The sequence below is a fragment of the Eschrichtius robustus genome, chromosome X, assembly GCF_028021215.1.
Source record: "Eschrichtius robustus isolate mEscRob2 chromosome X, mEscRob2.pri, whole genome shotgun sequence".
Lineage (NCBI taxonomy): Eukaryota > Metazoa > Chordata > Mammalia > Artiodactyla > Eschrichtiidae > Eschrichtius > Eschrichtius robustus.
In genome coordinates, this window is record NC_090845.1 from 117,754,276 (window position 1) to 117,773,099 (window position 18,824).

At 37.6% G+C, this 18,824-nt stretch overlaps 1 protein-coding gene and 1 non-coding gene across 7 annotated transcripts in view; both read left to right on the forward strand.

Annotated features, from left to right (window-relative positions):
* PHF6 (PHD finger protein 6) overlaps window positions 1-18,824 on the forward strand; it is a 53,555-nt gene that overhangs the window by 16,418 nt on the left and 18,313 nt on the right. For all 6 annotated transcript variants that reach the window (XM_068533887.1, XM_068533882.1, XM_068533883.1 and 3 more), the window contains 2 exons: window positions 1,539-1,672; window positions 2,178-2,221. In XM_068533887.1, coding sequence (XP_068389988.1) covers window positions 1,539-1,672; window positions 2,178-2,221 — 178 coding nt within the window. The remainder of the gene's footprint in view (window positions 1-1,538; window positions 1,673-2,177; window positions 2,222-18,824) is intronic.
* LOC137757565 (U6 spliceosomal RNA) lies at window positions 2,358-2,467 on the forward strand. The gene has a single exon (XR_011072405.1). It is a non-coding gene; the product is annotated as a U6 spliceosomal RNA (small nuclear RNA).

Here is an 18,824-nt window from a genome sequence, read left to right on the forward strand (position 1 = left end):
AAAACCAAGTGACAGTATGTACAGAATTACATAGAAAAATACTTTCACGTACGCATAGCAACACTGTAATGGTGTCTACACTTGGTGAGTATGAGTGATCTTTTAATTTTCGTTGTGCTCTTTCGTGTTTTCCACAGTTTCTATAAGTCTATGAGTTTTTGATTAGAAGTATAATTTACTAAAATAATAGAACCTAATAAATAAGTTGTAGTGCAAATGCTCCACCTCCTCAAGAATTTATAAGCCACCCAAAAGTATTTAACAACTTTCCCTGCTTGATAATTTGGCACGGTGTTTCTTTTTACAGTATTGCTTTGAAGTTTCTGTATTTATTTAAGGAAGTGGCGTATTTCTTTCGCATTAATAATGGGCACTGGCCATCATGTTTTCTGGGAAGTACCTGTATTGAGAATGTTTGTTTCTGACTTACATAGGAGTCTTTTTTAAACGATAGCTTGAATGAGAGGTTGAGTGTTTGACTTGCTTAGAGAAATGTAAGGCATTTTATTAGAATTTACATTAGCCTCTTGGTATACTAAAATTGCTTAGGGGGCAAGTAATCCAAAAATAAGGATGTTCTTTATGTTAAAATTAATCAAGAGGAATGAGAACAGTTCCAAATGAGGCATCTAGCAACCAAGAAACAAATGAACAGATTTTAAGATTTACCTTACTGTGAATTTATTTTTGCACGGCATTTATAGCTTAGGGACAGCCTGATTAAAAGTCCACTCAGTACAGTATACTATGGTATGTTAATCAAAACCACTAACAGTCATTGTTATGTACTTTTCTTTTTTTTTTTTTTTGTTATGTACTTTTCTTAAAGAATTTTTTTTCTAAACTTAGACATGAGCTAGTTAAACAGTATGAATTATCCAGTAAAGTCAGAAGGTAAGGTATATTAAAATATGTTGAAAGGATCTGTTTTATCTATTTCCGTGAATTCATAATGTGAGAGGTAAGTAACAGATTAAATTAAAATAGATGAGCATGTTTTCACCATCAATTTGACATCACAGAATATTTTTAGGGCTCGGGGTATTTGAAAATCTACCTGATTCTTTTATCTTCTCTCCCTCCCTCACTTGAAATTGATTTTACCAGGTTCCCAAATAGTATGTGAGTTTTTTTCTACAAATTCTCATTGATAAGCGGAAATGTGAAGGAAATTTTTTTCTGGAATGAGCCATTTTCTCCAGTTACTCATTTCCAGGAAGATCTGGATTGTGAAAAGGTCTACAGCTTACATTCCTGATTTGCAACATTTCAGATTTTCTCTTAACTACAATGAACCAAATAGATATTAATAATAGTCCATTAATTTTGTCATTGTTTAACATGGGAAAAAATACTCCCAGTAGAATTTGATTTGAATTATTTCTAGGTGAGAAAACAAGAAAAGTAGCATTATTAGTTACAGATCTTTTCAATAACCAATTTGTTTTCCTTGACAGAGATTTGATATGCCTCTAACCTGATTTCATAGCCATAGCAAAATCACACACTAATAATATTATTTTATTGTTTTCCTGTAGATGTGTTCTTTGTGCCATTGTCCTGGAGCTACAATTGGTTGTGATGTGAAAACATGTCACAGGACATACCACTACCACTGTGCATTGCATGATAAAGCTCAGATACGAGAGAAACCTTCACAAGGAATTTACATGTAATGATTTAACTTCTCTTTTAGTTTTTTTTAAACAGTCATACTTTCTTTTTTTTTTTTTTTTAAACATCTTTATTGAAGTATAATTGCCTTACAATGGTGTGTTAGCTTCTGCTTTATAACAAAGTGAATCAGTTATACACATACAATATGTTCCCATATCTCTTCCCTCTTGCATCCCCCTCCCTCCCACCCTCCCCATCCCACCCCTCTAGGTGGTCACAAAGCACCGAGCTGATCTCCCTGTGCTATGTGGCTGCTTCCCACTAGCATACTTTCTTCAGGCCTTTGTAAAAATTTTTTCCCATTTCAAAGCATTTCATCATCATCGTGAAGGGTGTTTTTGGTAGGGAATTTAATGCTTAGAGAAATGGCATAGAAAGTTTAATGATAAGGTTTGTGGAATCCAGCTTGTGAATGGGGTGAAGTGTACTGCTCATTCTTAATTTGAAAAATGAATTTAGTTTGTTTACTTGGTAATTTTTAATTTCTTCATTTTTTGTAGGGTTTATTGCCGAAAACACAAGAAAACTGCACATAACTCTGAAGGTACGTTATTCAGCCACTTTTCAATTTCAAGAGGAAATTTGAGTAAAATATGAGTGAATTATATACTATATTAACTTTTACCACAAGGCGTATCTCAATATTGAATACTTTTTGAAGAATTAAGAAAAGCATTCGGGTGCTTTCTTCAGAAGTAGCACGTATACTAATATTGGAACAATACAGAGAAGATTAGCATGGCCCCTGTGCAAGGATGACACGCAAATTCGTGAAGCGTTCCATATTTTTCACAACATTGTAAATCATCTATACTTCAATTAAAAAAAAAAAGAATGCTTAACCCAGTTCCTACAGAGATTCAAAGCCTTTTGAGAGCAGTTTTATTATATCTGTAAATTAATTCTCTTTTTATTCCTATTATTAAGATTTATAACTAAGATATTTAAGTATAGAGAACACTTTCTGTTCGCTTTTAAGTTTAAGCACTATAAAAATTATTCAAATTATGAATCAACCATAATGAGGGGGAAAAAAGAGAGAGAGAAGCATTCAGATAAACTAATGTACATAGTGAAAAAGATCTGAATTTTTAAGAAAACTTTTACCTCAAAATTCTTATGAAGAGTATGTTGAGAATGTATTTATCTTTAGGGAGAAATGATGCTAGTGGTTATGGATTTCTGTGTTCAGGTAAGTATATTAGTAGATTGTAAAGGTAATAATTAGAAACCTTGCTACTGTCAGATAAAGAAAACGTGAACTGGGGAGACTAGTGCATTTTGTGATAAACAGGCTTTCTGTTAAATTTTTATTCACATTGTAGTACTTTTTTTTCTTAATACAGACATGTTCATAAGAGGTAATCAATTTTAAAATACAAAGTTTTAAAATTGTTTTATGGTTTATTTCCACTTACATTTATACAAAACCAGGATAGTCATGTTTATGTATAGTTAGCCAAGCTGTAGTTGGTCTTTAAAAGGTACGGGAAAGTTCTCAAATTGAATTCTGACTTGTTTCAAACCTTTTCAAACAGATGGTTTTGATACTTTTACTAGCAATATAAAAAGGCTTAGATTTAATCTGAGATAGTTCTATCCTTCCATTTAGATTAGAGATCTTTAAAGTTTTTGTTAGCTTCTGAGAACGTGTTGCTTAGAATTAAGAATGGTTTGAGCCTGTTGTTTTAGGAAGTTGTTGCTTTTCTAAAGACTTACCTAGTTATCAGTGTTAGCATATTAAAATTTGTGGCCCTTTTTGATCTCTTAGATCTTGGTTTTATAATACAAAATAGTATTGTTTCCCCTTCAGGACCAGATTAGTCTAAATACTTCAGAAGTGCTGGTTAAAAATTCAGTGTTTAGCAAAAACTTGTCATTAAGGTAAACATATTGGACAAATAATAAGAACAGAATGTTTTTGAGGTGATAAAGTGCAACTGATAAACTTTATAATGTTTTCCTACAGTTTTTTCCTCACTTAATTCTGTAATTGAATTGAAAAACCTTTCGTGAAAGGTTAAGAGTAAGCTTTCCCACCTTTCATTGCTTCAGGTTTTAACAGTGGATTTATTTGATTCTCTTCACAATTGTAGTGAGCATATATGGTAAGGCAAGGATTGAGACTTAATAATCTGACGAATACAAGTGTGTCAGCATACTGGGGCAGGATATTTGAGGGTGGCAACAATGATTAATATAGTCATCTCCCCTTTTATTCCCTCAGTTTCTGAAGCTGATAGTACCATCTAGTGGTAGAGATAAGTCAGTGCAGACTACATAAAACAATAATTTTGACCACCTTTTTGCTTTGAGAAACTTTTTAATGAGGAAGATCTAAATTCATACTTTTCAGGAGGACTTTCCTTTTTTTTTTAAGATTTTTTCATGTGGACCATTTTTAAAGTCTTTATGGAATTTTTTACAATATTGCTTCTGTTTTCTGTTTTGGTTTTTTGGCCCCGAGGCATGTGGGATCTTAGCTCCCCGACCAGGGATCGAACCCGCACCCCCTGCATTGGAAGGTGAAATCTTAACCACTGGACTGCCAGGGAAGTCCCAAGAGGACTTTTCTTTTAATATAACTGGCAGGAATACTACAATTCAAATTTGTGATACGATTGATTTGAATTTTGGGTTCAGTGTATAGTTTGGTAGCACATTTGGGTTCCCTGTATTATTGACACATGTAGTATGTTTATACTCATCTTGTAGAACTTGAAAGCATAATATTACAGTTTAAAAGTATGACAGAGTTTCTATTTATTGAATTTTGACTTTTATCACATTCATCTAGCTTGAATTTATTAGATATTGAGTGCTTTGTCAGAAACAGAACTTCCAATTATTTCATTATTCTAATGGGAAACATATATTCTACTTTATGATTGTAATTTATGGTGGGGGTTTATAGGGTTGTATTTCAGGGACTGTCTTTGAGAATTGTACGGCACTAATCTATAGAGCAAAGAGGAATTGATACCTTTGGCGATTTCTTGATCGTTTTTGCCATTTGTGGCTCAGTACCTACTTTGCTAATACTTAAAACGATAAATACTGTGTAATTCAGTCTGTCATGTTAGCTTGATATAACATGAACTGTGATTTGAAATATTAAATTTGAGAATCTCTTTATCATCTCCATACTTTTGCCTTTTCCAAAATGTCATACAGTTGGAATCATACAGTATGTAGCCTTTTCAGATTGGTTTCTTTCACTTCGTTGGCCTTTTTTTTGGTGGGGGGGGGGATTAGTTGTTAATGCTTACAAGAAAGGATCCAATGGACAAGAAGAGATTGAAGGTACAAGAAGGAGGATTCAGTGCACAAGTGGAACGATTGCCCTGTGATAAGGAGGACCTTTCCACTGTAATAGGAGAGAAGGAAGAGGGTAAGTGGTTCCTATCAGGTCTGTTTTCTCTGTGAGGGAGAAAGTAGGGAGAGGGGTGAGGGTTGGAAGTTGAAGGAGAGAGAAGTTGTTTTGAAAGTATAGTTGTGAAGACCAGGGGAGGAAGTTTGCCTAGAGAAATGTAAAGTTTCCGGACTGAATTGGACCAGTTGAGGTTGGTAACCATGAATTTATAAAGTGATGCCATCTGTCAGGTTGTGTGACATTTCCTACAGCAGTACAGGATCCTGGGTGTAGAATAGAGAAGGTATCTAGTTGGTTCATTCAGAATCGGAATTTTTCCAAGTGGGTTCAACAAAGGAGTAAAGGGATAAGGGAGTTTAGAATATTTGCGAGAGTAAAGAAACTGAAAGGAATTAATAGACTGGAGGTCCTGGTAAGATTGAAGAACAATGAGAATGGAAGTACTTGGGAAAGCAATCATCTGTGGTCCCAAAGTATGATATAGTGATTTCAGAGGTAGAATCCTTTTAGGTGATTATGAGGTATCTGGGTATGATTATAGGGATTAGGTGGTCGATGGAGGACATCAGTGAAGATTAAGGAACTGAATGGCTAGGTGTTGCTTGGATTGTCCATGTGGATAGTGAAATCACCCAGCATGATGGCAGGGGTCAGGGTGGAGAAAAGGGCTGTGAGCTGTGTGCTAAAGAAAGGGACGTGTGAGTGGAATGATTGGGAGTTGGCAATTATTAGCAAGAAGGAGAGGAAGAAGGTAGCATAGTCTGTGGACCAGCAGAATGGACGTCATCTGGGAGTTTGTTAGAAGTGCCTGATCTGAAGCCCCACCCCTGACCTACTTAATAGGAATTTAAACAAGATCCCAGGTGGTTTGTATGCATATTAAATTTGGGAAGCAGTAGTTTAGTTGAATGACATGGACCTCAAAGGTGCAGAGCTTTTTACAAGGGAATGGAGAATTAATGGCTCAACAATGCTGTCTAGCAGAACTTTCTGTGATGATGGAAATGTTCTATATTTGCACTGCCCAATATGGTAGCCACTAGCCACTTGTGGTGATTGAGTGCTTAAAATGGTGTAGTGCCCTCCTATATGTTAGAAATGGACAGGAGTAGCCAGAATTAAATCCTACATCTTATGTTTCCCCCCCCATTGGCCTGTGTTTAGATAATAGGTATATCCTTTACTTTTTTTTTAATAACTTAATTTATTTTATTTATTTATTTTTGGCTGCATTGGGTCTTCGTTGCTGCGTGCGGGATTTCTCTAGTTGCGGTGAGCGGGGGCTACTCTTCGTTGCGGTGTGCCGGCTTCTCATGGCAGTGGCTTCTTTTGTTGCATAGCACGGGCCCTAGGCACACGGGCTTCAGTAGTTGTGGCTCGCAGGCTCTAGAGCACAGGCTCAGTAGTTGTGGCTCACGGGCTTAGTTGCTCTGCAGCATGTGGGATCTTCCTGGACCAGGGCTCGAACCTGTGTCCCCTGCATTGGCAGGCGGATTCTTAACCACTGCGCCACCAGGGAAGCCCTTTTACCTTTTTTTAAAGCAATATTTCAAAAATGTCAAATGTTGGCAATAGCAAATAGCTTTAGCTTGTAACAGATGCCAGTTTGTATTTTGTAGAAGTACTTTAATATGATAATTTGCCATCACTAAACATGACTACTTATAAGGAACTGTGACTACAAATGAATGGTGGTTCTTTTAAAATCATTTTTATTAAGGGTATTAAGGTCTTTTTTTAAAAAATTTTTATTTATTTTATTTTTGGCTGCGTTGGGTCTTCGGTGCTGCACGCGGGCTTTCTCCAGTTGTGGCGAGCGGGGGCTACTCTTCATTGCAGTGCGCTGGCTTCTCATTGCGGTGGCTTCTCTTGTTGCGAAGCACGGGCTCTAGGTATGCGGGCTTCAGTAATTTTGGCATGCGGGCTCAGTAGTTGTGGCTCGCGGGCTCCAGAGCGCAGGCTCAGCAGTTGTGGCACACGGGCTTAGTTGCTCCGCAGCATGTGGGATCTTCCCGGACCAGGGCTCGAACCCGTGTCCCCTGCGTTGGCAGGCGGGTTCTTAACCGCTGTGCCACCAGGGAAGCCCAAGGTATTAAGGTCTTTGCATTTAATAATTTATATGGAGCAAAGTAATCTGTGAAGAGATAGAAAACAGTATCTAGAGTAGATGCTGGGTGCTAGATATTCACAGTAAGAATGTGTAGAATGTAAGTCATCATCACAAACATAACCTCAGCTCAGTTTAAATTCTTAATTGTAAGGAGCCAAACTTGTGGTTTATTATATTTCTTAAATTACCCAGTATAGAATGTTTTGCACGGGATGGGTATTCAAGAAATGTTTGTAACTTCTTCATTTTCTTTGGCTTGAAACTAAGAACCGTATTTAGCGTGTCACTTGTTTTTGGGTGACACTTCTTGTCCTGTAGCTTCTCTTGTGCCGGGTGTCAGTAGAGAAAGATGAATTAATAAAACAGGGTTTCACTCTGGGGTGAGTTACACAATTTAGCGGCAGATATGTGACTAACTGATTAAAATACAGTGGTGATACATGAAAGTACTTAGAGGTAAAGGGGCATCATGTTTGCATCTACTGTTTAACCTTTCAGAAAAAGGTGTATGGATAGAGAGAATGAATGATAAAGCATATGTGGTAAGATATTAACATTTGGGTGAAGGGTATATAGGAATTTTTTTACACATTTTTATAAGTCTGAAATTAGTGATAAGTGCCACAATTACAGTGACCATAAAATCCCAGGTGTTCTGAGACAGTGTAAACAAATCAGGGACTTGGTGGAGCCCCTAATGGACAGTTTGGGAGCTTTATTAGAGGTGCTTCTCAAATCATATAACTCAGTTTATGTTTCAGGAAATAATTATATTGGAAGTGTGTTGAAAGTGTGTTGTCATTTATGTAGGTTCAAGCCTTTGCCTGGTTTAATAGTCCCTTAATTTTTTCTTTCCCTTGTTCTTTTTCTCTAGATTATGCTGCAGTTTCCAATCTTCATTACTTTTATTAAATGGAAGTTTAGGGAGATTTTAATGTGGTATCAAAGTGTTAAAAACCTTTTAAGTTTCGGTGCATTGAATAGATTTATTAGGTACTGGAAAGGCAGTTTTGTACACTGGTTGAATATGGGCTTTGAATTCAGATGTATATTTGAATCTTAGCTCTGCCACTTACTAGTCACGTGATCTTGGGCAAGTTATTTAGTATCTCTTAGAACCTTAATACTGCATCTGTAAAATGGGGATTAAAAAAACCCCACCTTGTAGGATTATTGTAAGAATTAAATGAAATGATGCATGTGAAGCTCTTAGAAATGTGCCTGCACATAGTAAGCTGCTCAGTAAATACTACATTCTGTATCATTATGGTTGTAACCATTATTCCTTGAAAACTCTACCTACCTCTCTTACCACTCATCTTTTCATGTGCTCTTCCTTGGAAGATAATAGAATTTAAACTGTGTGATTTAACTTGGAAAATTTTAGTAATGTATTCATACTGTGCTGTTTGCTACAATTGACTCCATATTCTCTCTTTGATTCACCAGATTTGTTGACTACCCATGTGCAAAGTGCTGTGCTAGGCACTGTTTACACTCATCATTGTTTTAGCGCACTTTACAAACTTTCATTATAGGAAGTTTGAAACACGCAAAAGTATGTTTGAAAAAAAGCCCCAATTCACAGAAAGATAGACAAGATGAAAACGCAGAGGGCTATGTACCAGATGAAGGAACAAGATAAGACCCCAGAAAAACAACTAAATGAAGTGGAGATAGGCAACCTTCCAGAAAAAGAACTCAGAATAATGATAGTGAAGATGATCCAGGACCTCGGAAAAAGAATGGAGGCAAAGATCGAGAAGGTGCAAGAAATGTTTAACAAAGACCTAGAAGAATTAAAGAACAAACAAACAGAGATGAACAATACAATAACGGAAATGAAAACTACACTAGAAGGAGTCAGTAGCAGAATAACTGAGGCAGAAGAACGGATAAGTGACCTGGAAGACAGAATGGTGGAATTCACTGCTGTGGAACAGAATAAAGAATGAAAAGAAATGAAAACAGCCTAAGAGACCTCTGGGACAACATTAAACACAACAACATTCACATTATAGGGGTCCCAGAAGGAGAAGAGAGAGAGAAAGGACCTGAGAAAATATTTGAAGAGATTATAGTCAAAAACTTCCCTAACATGGGAAAGGAAATAGCCACCCAAGTCCAGGAAGCGGAGAGAGTCCCATACAGGATAAACCCAAGGAGAAACACACCGAGACACATAGTAATCAAATTGACAAAAATTAAAGACAAAGAAAAATTATTGAAAGCAGCAAGGGAAAAACAACAAAAAACATACGAGGGAACTCCCATAAGGTTAACAGCTGATCTTTCAGCAGAAACTCTACAAGCCAGAAGGGAGTGGCATGATATACTTAAAGTGATGAAAGGGAAGAACCTACAACCAAGATTACGCTACCCGGCAAGGACCTCATTCAGATTTGATGGAGAAATCAAAAGCTTTACAGACAAGCAAAAGCTAAGAGAATTCAGCACCACCAAACCAGCTCTACAACAAATGCTAAAGGAACTTCTCTAAGTGAGAAACACAAGAGAAGAAAAGGACCTACAAAAACAGACCCAAAACAATTAAGAAAATGGTCATAGGAACATACATATCGATAATTACCTTAAACGTGAATGGATTAAATGCTCCAACCAAAAGACACAGGCTCGCTGAATGGATACAAAAACAAGACCCATCTATACGCTGTCTACAAGAGACCCAGTTCAGATCTAGGGACACACACAGACTGAAAGTGAGGGGATGGAAAAAGATATTCCATGCAAATGGAAATCAAAAGAAAGCTAGAGTAGCAATACTCACATCAGATAAAATAGACTTTAAAATAACGTTACAAGAGACAAGAAAGGACACTACATAATGATCCAGGGATCAATCCAAGAAGAAGATATAACAATTATAAATACATATGCCCCCAACATAGGAGCACCTCAATACATAAGGCAACTGCTAACAGCTATAAAAGAGGAAATCGACAGTAACACAATAATAGTGGGGGACTTCAACACCTCACTTACACCAATGGACAGATCATCCAAACAGAAAATTAATAAGGAAACACAAGCTTGAAATGACACAATAGACCAGATAGATTTAATTGATATTTATAGGGCATTCCATCCAAAAACAGATTGCACTTTCTTCTCAAGTGCGCACAGAACATTCTCCAGGGTAGATCACATCTTGGGTCACAAATCAAGCCTCAGTAAATTTAAGAAAATTGAAATCATATCAAGCATCTTTTCTGACCACAACGCTATGAGATTAGAAATGAATTACAGGGAAAAAAACGTAAAAAACACAAACACATGGAGGCTAAACAATACGTTACTAAATAACCAAGAGGTCACTGAATAAATCAAAGAGGAAATCAGAAAATACCTGGAGACAAATGACAATGAAAACACGACGATCCAAAACCTATGGGGTGCAGCAAAAGCAGTTCTAAGAGGGACGTTTATAGCTATACAAACCTACCTCAAGAAACAAGAAAAATCTCAAACAATCTAACCTTACACCTAAAGGAACTAGAGAAAGAAGAAGAAACAAAACCGAAAGTTAGTAGAAGGAAAGAAACCATAAAGATCAGAGCAGAAATAAATGAAATAGAAACAAAGAAAACAATAGCAAAGATCAATAAAACTGGGCTTCCCTGGTGGCACAGTGGTTGAGAATCTGCCTGCCAATGCAGGGGACACGGGTTCAAGCCCTGGTTTGGGAAGATCCCATGTGCCGGGGAGCATCCAGGCCCATGAGCCACAATTACTGAGCCTGCGCGTCTGGAGCCTGTGCTCCGCAACAAGAGAGGCCGCAATAGTGAGAGGCCCGCGCACCGCAATGAAGAGTGGCCCCCACTTGCCGCAACTAGAGAAAGCCCTCGCACAGAAATGAAAACACAGCCAAAAATAAATAAATAAAATTTAAAAAAAACAAAAACAAAACAAACGAAAAAGATCAATAAAACTAAAAGCTGGTTCTTTGAGAAGATAAACAAAATTGATAAACCATTAGCCAGACTCATCAAGGAAAAGAGGGAGAGGACTCAAATCAGTAGAATTAAAAATGAAAATGGAGAAGTTACAACAGACACCGCAGAAATACAAAGCATCCTAAGAGACTACTACAGGCAACTCTATGCCAATAAAATGGACAACTTGGAAGAAATGGACAAATTCTTAGAAAGGTATATAACCTGCCAAGACTGAACCAGGAAGAAATAGAAAATATGAACAGACCAGTCGCAAGTAATGAAATTGAAACTGTGATTAAAAATCTTCCAACAAACAAAAGTCCAGGACCAGATGGCTTCACAGGTGAATTCTATCAAACATTTAGAGAAGAGCTAACACCCATCCTTCTCAAACTCTTCCAAAAAGTTGCAGAGGAAGGAGCACTCCCAAACTCATGCTATGAGGCCACCATCACCCTGATACCAAAACCAGACAAAGATACTACAAAAAAAGAAAATTACAGACCAATATCACTGATGAATATAGATGCAAAAATCCTCAACAAAATACTAGCAAACAGAATCCAACAACACATTAAAAGGATCATACACCATGATCAAGTGGGATTTATCCCAGGGATGCAAGGATTCTTCAGTATACGCAAATCAATCAACGTGATACACCATATTAACAGATTGAAGCAGAAAAACCAGATGATCATCTCAATAGATGCAGAAAAAGCTTTTGACAAAATTCAACACCCATTTCTGATAAAAACTCTCCAGAAAGTGGGCATAGAGGGACCCTACCTCAATATAATAAAGGCCATATACGACAAACCCACAGCAAACATCATTCTCAATGGTGAAAAACTGAAACCATTTCCTCTAAGATGAGGAACAAGACAGGGATGTCCACTCTCACCACTATTATTCAACATGGTTTTGGAAGTCCTAGCCACGGCAATCAGAGAAGAAAAAGAAATAAAAGGAATCCAAATTGGAAAAGAAGAAGTAAAACTGTCACTGTTTGCAGATGACATGATAGTATACATAGAGAATCCTAAAGATGCCACTAGAAAACTACTAGAGCTAATTAGTGAATTTGGTAAAGTTGCAGGGTATAGGATTAATGCACAGAAATCTCTTGCATTCCTATACACTAAGGATGAAAAATCTGAAAGAGAAATTAAGGAAACACTCCCATTTACCACTGCAACAAAAGGAATAAAATACCTTGGAATAAACCTACCTAGGGAGACAAAAGACCTGTATGCAGAAAACTATAAGACACTGATGAAAGAAATTAAAGATGATACCAACAGACGGAGAGATATACCATGTTCTTGGATTGGAAGAATCAACATTGTGAAAATGACTCTACTACCCAAAGCAATCTACAGATTCAGTGCAATCCCTATCAAATTACCAATGGCATTTTTTACGGAACTAGAACAAAAAGTCTTAAAATTTGTATGGAGACACAAAAGACCCCAAATAGCCAAAGCAGTCTTGAGGGAAAAAAACGGAGCTGGAGGCGTCAGACTCCCTGACTTCAGACTATACTACAAAGCTACAGTAATCAAGACAATATGGTACTGGCACAAAAACAGAAACACAGATCAATGGAACAAGATAGAAAGCCCAGAGATAAACCCACGCACCTATGGTCAACTAATCTATGACAAAGGAGGCAAGGATATACAATGGAGAAAAGACAGTCTCTTCAATAAGTGGTGCTGGGAAAACTGGACAGCTACATGTAAAAGAATGAAATTGGAACACTCCTTAACACCATACACAAAAGTAAACTCAAAATGGATTAGAGACCTAAATGTAAGACCGGACACTATAAAACTCTTAGAGGAAAACATAGGAAGAACACTCTTTGACATAAATCACAGCAAGATCTTTTTTGACCCACCTCCTAGAGTAATGGAAATAAAAACAAAAGGGACCTAATGAAACTGCAAAGCTTTTGCACAGCAAAGGAAACCATAAACAAGACGAAAAGACAACCCTCAGAATGGGAAAAAATATTTGCAAATGAATCAACGGACAAAGGATTAATCTCCAAAATATATAAACAGCTCATGCAGCTCAATATTAAAGAAACAAACAACCCAATCCAAAAATGGGCAGAAGACCTAAATAGACATTTCTCCAAAGAGGACACACAGATGGCCAAGAAGCACATGAAAAGTTGTTCAACATCACTAATTATTAGAGAAATGCAAATCAAAACTACAGTGAGGTATCACCTCACACCTGTTAGAATGAGCATCATCAGAAAATCTACAAACAACAAATGCTGGAGAGGGCGTGGAGAAAAGGGAACCCTCTTGCACTGTTGGTGGGAATGTAAATTGAATGTGAATTGATACATAGTGTTCTCCACTATGGAGAACAGTATGGAGGTTCCTTAAAAAACTAAAAATAGAATTACCATATGATCCAGCAATCCCACTACTGGGCATATACCCAGAGAAAACCATAATTCAAAAAGACACATGCACCCGAATGTTCATTGCAGCACTATTTACAATAGCCAGGTCATGGAAGCAACCTAAATGCCCATCAACAGACGAATGTATAAAGAAGATGTGGTACATATATACAATGGAATATTACTCAGCCATAAAAAGGAACGAAATTGGGTCATTTGTTGAGACGTGGATGGATCTAGAGACTGTCATACAGAGTGAAGTAAGTTAGAGAAAAACAAATATCGTATATTAACGCATATATGTGGAACCTAGAAAAATGGTACAGATGAACCGGTTTGCAGGGCAGAAATTGAGACACAGATGTAGAGAAGAAACGTATGGACACCAAGGTGGGAAAGCGGCAGGGGGTGTGGGGGTGGTGGTGTGATGAACTGGGCGATTGGGATTGACATATATACACTGATGTGTATAAAATTGTTGACTAATAAGGACCTGCTGTATAAAAAATAAAATTAAGTTAAAAAATTTTTTTAAAATGTAGGGACATGAGAGCATTAAAAAAAAAAAAAAAAAGCCCCATCACCCAGCTTTAGCAACCATCAGCTCCTGGCCAGTCTTGTTTCATCTATACCCTTACCCACTTCCTCCACCTGGATTATTTTAAATTAAATCCCAGCTATCATATTTCATTTTAGCACACTTAATTAAGAATAATGTATTTTATGTATGTTACATGTTTATATATGCATATGTATATGCACGTGCCTAAAAGAAATCATTTATCTGATAACTTTACTGGAAAAGCAGAGTTTGCTTGTGACCAGGGGCATGCAGAGCAAATGCTCACCACGTTCCCATTGGAGACGGCAGGGCAGAAGACTTCCAGTCTTGCTTTTGTAGCTGCCCTAAAGATTCAAAACAGATGTGGTAATGCTTACCCCAACTTTAATGCTTGGCCTTTTTCTTAAAAAAAAATTCCGACAAATGTTTATTGAGTGCCTGCTGGGTGTGGGCACATTGGGGAGTTTAGAAAAGAAGCCCCTTGTGGACAAAGAGCTTACAGCCTACACAAGGTATGACAAGAGTAATAACAATTGAGTAGAATTTCATAGTCTATAAAGCGCTTTTCTCAAACATTTTCTTAAAGCAGCCTTTTCAGGAAGGTGTTCTTATTAGTCCCATTTGATATACCAGGAGACTTGTGAGTGTTAAGTAACTTCACTAAGTTAAGGCCTAGAAAGTGGCAGACTTCAGACTTTCTGTCCAGGGGTCCTTTCTACTTCATACTGTTAAGTGATGTGAGAATTTAGGAGAAGGAAGGAAATGGGGCTTAAACCAGGAAGATATAAGATGAGGAAAACATTGATGAGGAGGGAGAAGAGAATTGGTAAAGGGACAGATAGGGCTTATACAATACTAGGAGGAGGGGAGAGTTGGTTTCCTGGTAAGTTGGTCACCCCCCTGTCGCATAGGGGCAATCAGAAGGATAACAGAGAAGGGCCTGGCCATTCTAAGGTGACATGGACATCTGTACTCATAAAGGTGGGGAACACTTGGTGGCACAGGAAAGGATGACAACCTTATTTTGCTACCTACCTTATCAAGTCTGGATTTTTAGAAATTGTAGTTGTGAATACAAGGGTAAGGTTTTATTTTCTCCCATATTCTTTTGTTTGAATAGGTATATGAACATTGTACAAAAATCAGCAGTACAAAAGAGTGTAGACTGTAAGTAAGCTTTCCTCTCATCCTTGTCCTTGTATCTCAGTTTCCAGATTTTTTTGCTAAAAGCAACATCTACTGTCAGTTTCTTTTGTGTCCTTCCAGAGCAATGCATACATAAGCATATGTATAGCTACCCTTTTTCTAACTTGCAGGAGCATATGAAGATGTTTATTTCCATGATAGTGGGTATTACTACTTCCAAAGCATATAGTGACTCACTGACATGTGTTTGTCCCAGCTCTGCTACTCCCTAGCTTTGTGATCTTAGGCAAAATTATTTAACTTTTCTGAATTTACTTATCTATAAAATGGGGGATGGGGATGGTGACTGATACATCCTCATGGGGCTGTTTTGAGGTCGAATGAGATAATGCATGTAAACTGCATAGCACACCTGGTATAGTCAAAACTCAAAAAGCTCAAATGTTAGCTCTTATATTTTGGGTATTTGCATTTGCATATTAAATGGAAAAGGGCAAGATGCAGAATAGTATGCTTAGAGTGCCATTTGTTTGTATATTCTTTTAAAACAGATTTGCATATGCATAGAAAATAATAGCTGACATTTATTGAGAGTGTCTTATGTGCCAGGCCCTGTTCTAGATTAAGTACTTTACAGGAACTAACTCATTTAATTCAAGAACCCTCTGAGGTAAGTCTCAGGTCCAAGGACACACAGTCTGTGACAGATCCAGGATTCAAAACCAGGCTCTCTACCCTTGAGATTGAGAAAAGAAGCGTTAACGGTACCTTGAGAGGGAGGGAGTGAGTATGCAGAAAGGGAAGCAAGGAAGCTAGGGCACCAGCTTGGGAGTGCAGAGCAGATGGAATTGGAAGGTGGAAAGGAAGGTTTTCCCTACTTTTATGCAGATAGTTCTTTTATAATTATTATTAAAAATAACTTTTGAGAATGTTAAAACATTTTCACAGTTTTGAATTGGAAAAATAAACAATAACCATGAAAAATTTAAACAAAGGTGCTGTGACTAGCTTCATACTCACATTTTCATGTGCAAATAATTTTCAAATATTTTCTAGGATAAATTCCCAAAAATAAAATCACTGGGTCAAAGGGTTTAATCTTTTTAAGGTTCTCAATACGCATTGCCATATTACTTTCTAGAAAGATTGTACTAGATAATGTTCCTGTCAGCAGTGGCTGACTTTACCCCCTCCTTTCACCACATTGGATGTTATAAATTCTTTTAAATACAAACGTAGTACATAGCCCATTGTTAAAAAAATTAAAATAGTACAAAAGTACTATTAAAATTAAAGTAATTCAGAAAGCCCTCTATTCACCCCAAAATCCCACTCTCAGTAGTAGTAGAGTTCCTACTACTAACAGTTCGTATATCTTCCTAGAACCTTCCTTACATACGTACAATCTTACATATATATGCATATGCGCACTATTTGTAATACAATGGCGTTATAGTATACAGAGATAATGTTATGCAACTTGTTTTTTTTTTTTTTTTTATGAATTTATTTATTTATTTATTTTTGGCTGCGTTGGGTCCTCGTTTCTGTGCGAGGGCCCTCTCCAATTGCGGCAAGCCGGGGCCACTCCCCACCGCGGCGCGCGGGCCTCTCACCGCCGCGGCCCCTCCCGCTGCGGAGCACAGGCTCCAGACGCGCAGGCCCAGCAGCCGTGGCTCACGGGCCCAGCCGCCCCGCGGCATGCGGGATCCTCCCGGACTGGGGCACGAACCCGCGTCCCCTGCATTGGCAGGCGGACTCCCAACCACTGCGCCACCAGGGAAGGCTGCAACTTGTGTTTTTCATTCCGTGATGTATCAGACACCCTCCTCTGTCTGTGCATACAGATCAACCTCATTCTTTTTAACAGTTGTGTTACATCCCATAGAGTAAATAGAACCATAGTTTATTTAAGGATTTACCTTAATGAAAATCAGTTATATCTATTTTTTTCACATACAAATAAAACTGCATTGATCTTCCTTATACGTATGTGCTTATGTACTTATGCAAGTGATTCTATAGGATAAAGTCCTAGAAATGGGGATGCCAGGAGAGACTCTGTGCATTAAACATTGGGAATAAGTACTGTCACATGTACCAACAGTGTATGAGAGTGTCCAGTTCCCTACAACTGTGCTGGATATTATCAGTCTTATAATTTTTACGAATCTGATTATCTCATTTAATTTCCATTTCTCTTATCATTAGTAAGGTTGTGCTTCTGCTCATGTTTTTTCAGTCATTTATATTTCTTCTGTGAATTGTCAGTCCTATCCTTTGAACGTTTTTCTTTCAAGGTTCGTCTTTTTAAAATTGATGTGAAGTGCTGTCTGTAAAATATAGATATTAATTCCCTGCCACTAAATGGCTTCTTAGGTGTCCTAACACCAAGATTATAAGAAAAATTCTCTTCCATTTTCTTCTGTTACATTTCTGGTTTGTTATTTTATTAGATTTTTTGGATCCGTCTCTAATTTTTTCATATGGTATGAGAAGAGGAATCTGAATTTTTAGAAAGTGGGTACGCAGTTGTGCCATTATGTCTCTCCGCCACTCATTTGAAATGCTACCATTATCATACTCTGATTTCCCATATGCATGTGGGTCTCTTTTCAACCTGGCTTTCTCTTCTGCTGACATGTGTCTATTCCTATGCCAGTGTTTTAACTACTGTTGCTTTATGGTATAGTTTGGTATCTTTTTTTAAAAAAGATAGTCTTGTGTATTATACATTTACTCTTCCAGAAAACTGTGGAATCAACTTTCAATTCTGTTTTATCAGCATTTCATTAAATTAGGTTAGCAAGAACTGGTACCATTCTAATGTTGATCCTATTCATCCAGAAGCATGGCTTATCTCAACATTTTTGTGGGGCTTCTTTTATATTTGTATTTCTAACACATTTTTTGTTGGGTTTATTGTAGTTTTTTACAACTATTTAAAGACTGCTATTTTGATAGGTGAAAATGATGTATCACTTAATTTACACTTCTTTGACTTAGAGACGTCAAATTTTCTAAAAGTATTTATTTATTTATTTTAAAGTTTATTTACTTTGGCTCTGTTGGGTCTTTGTTGCTGTGCGCGGGCTTTCTCTAGTCGCGGCGAGCGGGGGCTACTCTTCATTGCGGTGCGCAGGCTTCTCATTGCGGTGGCTTCTCTTGTTGCGGAGCATGGGCTCTGGACGCGTGGGCTTTAGTAGTTGCAGCGCATGGGCTCCGTAGTTGTGGCTCACAGGCTCTAGGGCGCAGGCTCAGTAGTTATGGCGCACAGGCTTAGTTGCTCCGCGGCATGTGGGATCTTCCTGGACCAGGGATTGAACCCGTGTCCCCTGCATTGGCAGGGGGATTCTTAACCACTGCGCCACCAGGGAAGTCCCTAAAAGTATATTTAACTACTTATGTTCTACGAATTATTTGATCATATGCTTCACCCATTTTTCTGTTGGGGTCTTAGTCTTTTATGAGCTTATCAGATCATAAAGATACTAATCCTTTGTCATAAGTACAGCAGATATTCTTCCAGTTTGTTTGCCTTCTAATTTTATCACTTTTTTTTTTTTTTACTTTCA